Source organism: Cannabis sativa, chromosome 8, assembly GCF_029168945.1.
Source record: "Cannabis sativa cultivar Pink pepper isolate KNU-18-1 chromosome 8, ASM2916894v1, whole genome shotgun sequence".
NCBI classification, from domain to species: domain Eukaryota; kingdom Viridiplantae; phylum Streptophyta; class Magnoliopsida; order Rosales; family Cannabaceae; genus Cannabis; species Cannabis sativa.
In genome coordinates, this window is record NC_083608.1 from 38,016,903 (window position 1) to 38,022,902 (window position 6,000).

At 39.6% G+C, this 6,000-nt stretch overlaps 1 protein-coding gene across 1 annotated transcript; it reads left to right on the forward strand.

Moving 5' to 3' along the window:
• Positions 1 to 1,649: 1,649 nt before the first annotated feature.
• On the forward strand, positions 1,650 to 5,591 carry LOC133030597 (uncharacterized). The gene has a single exon (XM_061103390.1). It carries the CDS (start codon positions 1,650 to 1,652, stop codon positions 5,589 to 5,591), a length of 3,942 nt encoding a protein of 1,313 aa, XP_060959373.1.
• The last annotated feature ends 409 nt before the right edge of the window (positions 5,592 to 6,000 follow it).

Consider the following 6,000-nt stretch of genomic DNA (forward strand, 5'->3'; position numbering starts at 1 on the left):
GGTTAATTATCATGTAATGATAACACTCAATTTTATACATTCAAATTACATACGATATAATTAAAACTATTAATCTGTACTTGAATATTTTTAAGCGGAGAATACGTCATATTTAATTGTATGCACAACAAACACATATCATGTGTGATTTGAGTGTCATTATAACTTTTTAATTAGCTAATACAAAGAAACTATGAATGTATGCACAACAAACACATATCATGGGTTCCTTTTGACATGTTGTGAGTGAGTCTTTTGTCCTTTGTTGTTCTTTCATTTGTCCCTGTCAGTGTGTGGTTAAGGTTGACTTGCGGTATGGCTTCTAGTAGTAATCAGATTAATGGAATTGATGAAAGGTATGCTCAGATACAAATCGATGATGAGGAAGAGGGAATACTGATTGAAGAGGAGGCGGAGGGTGAGGAACTGATTTTTGATGACAGATGGTGCCTTGTGGGAAAGTTTTTAAGCGGTAGAGGTATTGATTTTGATGCCATGAGACATCTGATGGCCTCCCTTTGGCAACCGGGAAAGGGAGTTTATGTCAAGGAGTTGGATACGAATCGATATTTGTTTCAATTTTATCATGAAATTGATATTCAAAATGTGATCGATGGTAGTCCATGGACGTTTAACAAAGCTCCGCTGATTTTCCATAGACTGAAGAGAGGGGAAAATCCAAGGATGGTTCATCTTCACAAACTAGATATGTGGATTCAAATCCATGATCTTGTTTCGGGATTTATGATGGAAAAAGTGGTGAGAAGTGCTGCGACTTACGTGGGGACTTTTGTAAAAACTGACCCGAAGAATTTTAATGGCATTTGGCGGGATTATTTACGTGTTCGGGCTACCGTAGATATTGAGAAACCATTGAAAAGAAGGATGAAGTTGTGTAAGGAGAATGGAGAGTGGATTTGGGCTAATTTCAAGTACGAACATTTGCCTACATTCTGTTTTGTGTGTGGTATCATTGGGCATTCCGAACGCTTCTGTCCAAAACGTTTTGAACAAGATCTTAGTCAGGTTGTTAAGCCTTACGGTATTGCTATGAAGGCGCAGACTCGGAAAAGGAATTATCTAATAGGTGCACAATGGCTGAAAACTGGTAATGACGACCTCCAGTCTGATGTTGGTGGCGGTGATCGGAGGGCAGGGGCTGTTACGCATGGTGGTGCTGATGCTAAAATCATGGAAACTGATCCCATGATTTCAGAACGTAATGGGGGGTCCTTGATTTTAGGAGATGATATCCAGGGGAGTAATGGAGGAGATGTGCAAAAAGGAAAGATTGTGGTGGAAGATGAAGATGATAGTGATTTGGAAAGAGTCAACTCTGCTCATAAGGAAATGACTCTTTATTTGGAAACAAAAAAGAGAAGGATGGATACTGGGGACGTGATTAGTGGGGGTGAGGTGGCAATGGACAAAGAAGATTTGATTATGGCACAAGTCAATGAGTTTGAAGTGGGCTCAAAAAACATGATGAAGGTGGGTCTTGGTTCTCAGGCCCACCAGACATTATGAGTCTAATATCTTGGAATTGCCATGGGCTTGGGAACCCATGGGCTTTTCAATTCATAAAGGACCTTGTTGTCCAAAAGAAGCCCGATATTGTTTTTCTTTGTGAGACATTGTCTAGAAAAGATATGGTGGAAAAGTTAAGAGTCTCTCTTGGGTTTGAAGGAGCTATGGCTGTTGATGTTCAAGGTCGAAGTGGAGGTGTGGCAATGTTGTGGCGGGATAATACTGAGATTCATGTACTTGGTGTTGGTACAAACTACATTGATGTTTCGGTTAAGAGTAGTGAAGGTGAAACATGGAGACTTACGGGGCTTTATGGGGAGCCGAATAGGAATTTGAGAAAGAGAACATGGGAGCTGTTGAGAAATTTAAAGGCGAGATATGATCTTCCTTGGTGCATTATTGGTGATCTCAATAATGTAACTTCCCAACAAGACAAACGTGGTGGTAATTTGTACCCGAATTGGCTCATTGACGGTTTTTGCGGAGTGTTGGAGGATTGTGATCTTCATGATATGGATTTGAATGGATACCCCTATACTTGGGAGCGTGGGAGAGGCACCAACGATTGGATAGAAGTCCGCATTGACAGAGCTTTAGTATCTCAAAGATGGCTGGATTTATTTCCTACGGGTAAGCTCTTTAATCTCGAGGTCTCTACCTCTGATCATTGCCCTCTTTTGTTGAATACTGTTATGGCCGTGGCACCTGTTAGAAATAAGACCTTCAGATTTGAGAATTGTTGGTTGAAGGAGCCTATTTGTTTGAGAATGGTTGAGGAAAAATGGCTACAAACAGCCGGTTTGCCATTAATGGATAAAGTGCAACAATGTGGAGAAATGCTACTTGCTTGGGGAAGTGATTACACCGGTAATTTTAAAAAGCGAATTCATGAGTGCAAAGCTGAAATAAGAAAGTGGAAGACGGGACGAGATGTGGCTGCTGTGACAAAGTATAAAGAAGCCCAGAATAATTTAAATAACATCTTGCTACAACGCGAGATATTTTGGAAGCAACGGAGTAAGCAACTATGGTTACGAGAAGGGGATCAAAATTCTAAATTCTTCCATGCTAAAGCCACTTCACGGCGCCGTAGTAATCTCATCCACAAGCTGCGAAATAATAATGGAGAGTGGGTTGGTTGGGAAGATGAGTTGCCAAATGTGGTAACAAGTTATTTTCAGCAACTTTTTGCTTTTGAGGATGGTGATTATAGGGATGTTCTTAACTGCCTTCAGCCGACTATTAGGGAGGAACAAAATGATGTTTTAATTGAACCCGTTACTACTGAGGAGATAAAAAAAACTTTATTTCAGATGCACCCAGACAAATCGCCAGGTCCTGATGGCATGACACCGGGTTTTTATCAGAAATTTTGGCATATTGTGGGTGATGATATTGTCAAATTGGTAAGAACTTTCTTCATTGATGAAACTCTTCCTAGTGGTCTGAATAATACTAATATTGTGTTAATCCCTAAGAAAAAGGTGCCTGAATCTATGAGTGATCTAAGACCAATCTCGTTGTGTAATGTCGTTTACAAAGTTATTTCTAAGGTGATTGCTAATAGATTGAAGATTGCTTTACCGAATGCTATCTCTACTACTCAAAGTGCTTTCCTTCCAGGCCGGTTGATTTCTGATAATATCATGGTCTCATTTGAGATTATGCATTATTTGAAAAGGAAAAGAGTGGGTAAGGAAGGTTGTATGGCACTCAAACTCGATATGAGTAAGGCTTATGATCGTGTTGGTTGGTCTTTTTTGGAAGCTATGTTGCTCCGGATGGGTTTCTGTAGGAAAATTGTCTCCCTCATTATGTGTTGTGTGTCAACAGTTGCTTATAATGTTACTTATGGAGGCAAAGTAATGGGGCCTATTCTTCCACGGAGAGGTATCAGGCAAGGTGATCCGCTATCACCTTACCTTTTCTTGGTGTGTGCTGAGGGTCTTTCTTCTCTCTTGCAACAGTATGAGCGTAATCGTTGGTTGACGGGTTGTCAAGTTGCTAGAGGAGCCCCTCGTGTTTCTCATATGTTATTCGCTGACGATAGCTATGTGTACTGTAAGGCTAATGAGAGTGAAGCCTCTAGAGTTCTACAATTGCTTCAAGTGTATCAACGCGCTTCTGGCCAACAGGTAAACTATGCTAAGTCATCCATCTTTTTCAGTAATAACACTAGTGATGTTACTAGACAGAGGATGAGCGAGATGTTGGGAATGGTGGAGGCTTTGGAGAATAGCTTTTACTTGGGGTTACCTTGTATCATGGGAAGGAATAAAAATGCCATCTTGGGTTTCCTTAAGGACAAAATGCAGAAGAAAATCTTCTCTTGGGAAAGTCGATTCTTGTCAAAGGCCGGTAAGGAAGTGTTGCTTAAATCGGTGGCTCAAGCTTTGCCTTCTTATGCTATGAGCGTGTTCTTATTGACTAAAGAGATTTGTTCTAATCTTGAGGGTTTAATGTCTAAATTTTGGTGGAAATCTCAAGCTAGTTCTACTAGTAAGGGTGTGAGTTGGATGAGTTGGAAGCGTCTTTGTCGGCATAAAGATAAAGGTGGTATTGGCTTTCGGGATCTTCACAACTATAATTTAGCTTTTCTTGGAAAACAAGGGTGGAGATTGTTGAATAATGAAAATTCCTTGGTTAGTAGAATCTACAAAGCAAGATATTACCCTTCGGGGTCTTATCTTACTGCTAGCCTTGGACCGAACCCAAGTTTTATTTGGAGAAGCATCTATGAAGCAAAAGATCTAGTTGTGTCTGGCGTGAGAAAAGCTATTGGTGATGGGACTACTGTGAACATCATTCAGGACCCGTGGCTTCCTGAGGCAAATAATCCCTTTGTCATCTCAGATCACCCTGCATTGGAGGGTCAAATGGTGCACAGTTTGCTTTCGGTTGGGCACAGATCATGGGATTTGGATGTCATTCAAGACCTGTTCGGGGAAAGAGATCGACAACTGATATTGTCTATTCAGTTGAGCGAGCGTGTGGAGAGGGATTCTTGGTATTGGCGGCTGGAAAATTCTGGGCTGTACACAATAAAAAGTGCTTATAACTTTCTGCAGAATTCTGCAGCAGTGGACATGTTTGTTCAGCAGGGATACAAACAATTGTGGAAGATTGATATACCTCCAAAAGTGCAGCACTTTCTCTGGCGTGCAGCTTCTGGCTGTCTTCCCACAAGAGTGCAGTTGAATACTAGGCATGTGAATGTTGATAACATGTGTCCCTTTTGTCATCAAGCACCCGAAACCATTTGTCATGTGCTGCTGAATTGTGCTTTCAGCCGTGCTTGTTGGAATGTTTCCAGTGTTGTTTTGGGGGCTGTACCTGTGCACGACTTTGGGGATTGGTTCTTTAATATTACCTCTTGTAATACAACAGAGGTGGTTAGGGAAGTAGCTATGGTGGGTTGGAAAATTTGGGCTGTTCGTAATGATCTAGTTTGGAATGAAAAAACTTGTTCTGCTATTGAAGTAGTTCGGTCGGCTAGAGTGGTTCTTGATCAATGGAAGAATGCTCAATCACAAAAAATGGGGGCATTATTAATAGATGATATTAATAATGTTAGTGAGCGTTGGAGGAAACCATTGTTGAATATGGTCAAGATTAATGTTGACGGAGCTATTTTTCAAGAAGAAAACAAGTTTGGATTTGGGTTAGTGGTCCGAGATCATTCTTGTCGCCTTATTGAAGCTGTTTCTGGGAGTCGTTTTGGAGCTGTTCATCCAGGAGTAGCGGAGGTAATTGGTGTCAAGGAAGCATTGAGTTGGATTAAAAGAAAGCAATGGTCTAATGTGGTGGTGGAAACTGATGCTTTAGTTGTTGTGCAAGCTATTAAAGGTTCAGTTAACATGCCATCTCAATTTGGAATGCTTGTGCGGGACTGTCGGGATTTGATGGCTACTCTAAATAATGTTTCTTTATGTTTTGTTAAACGATCTGCGAATAAGGCCGCTCATTGTGTTGCGAGAGGTTCTTGTTCTTTGCCAGATTGTACTTTCAGTGAGCACGATGCTCCTTTTGTCTTAAACTCTATTGTTTCTGCTGAAAGTTATTAAATAAAATCATATTTTGATTCAAAAAAAAAAAAAAAAAAAAAAAAAAAACAATAATGAATAAAATAAAATTATACTGGTACAATCTTCATTATATATAGTCTTAAGATTATATATATATGCAAGGATTACATGTAAGTGTACATATGTATGGTGTAAGAGAATTTTTTTTTTGGATACGTAAGAGAATAATGAGTAGGATATTATACACATTTTATATAAATAATATATTTATATGATGAGTAAGAGAAGTAATGAGTAGGATATTAATACATATGTAGTCTATCGAGAATTAATACACAGAAACCACATGCATGGACGCTCAAACCGCTGGCTAAATTTGGCTGGAGTTGTATTAATAATTGTATGATGTTTTTAGAATTTTTAGTTTAATAAGATTTTTTAATTTTTT

Excerpts from the sequence above, each read along its gene's own strand:
- LOC133030597 (XM_061103390.1), top strand. The coding sequence starts at position 1,650 with ATGGTGGAAAAGTTAAGAGTCTCTCTTGGGTTTGAAGGAGCTATGGCT.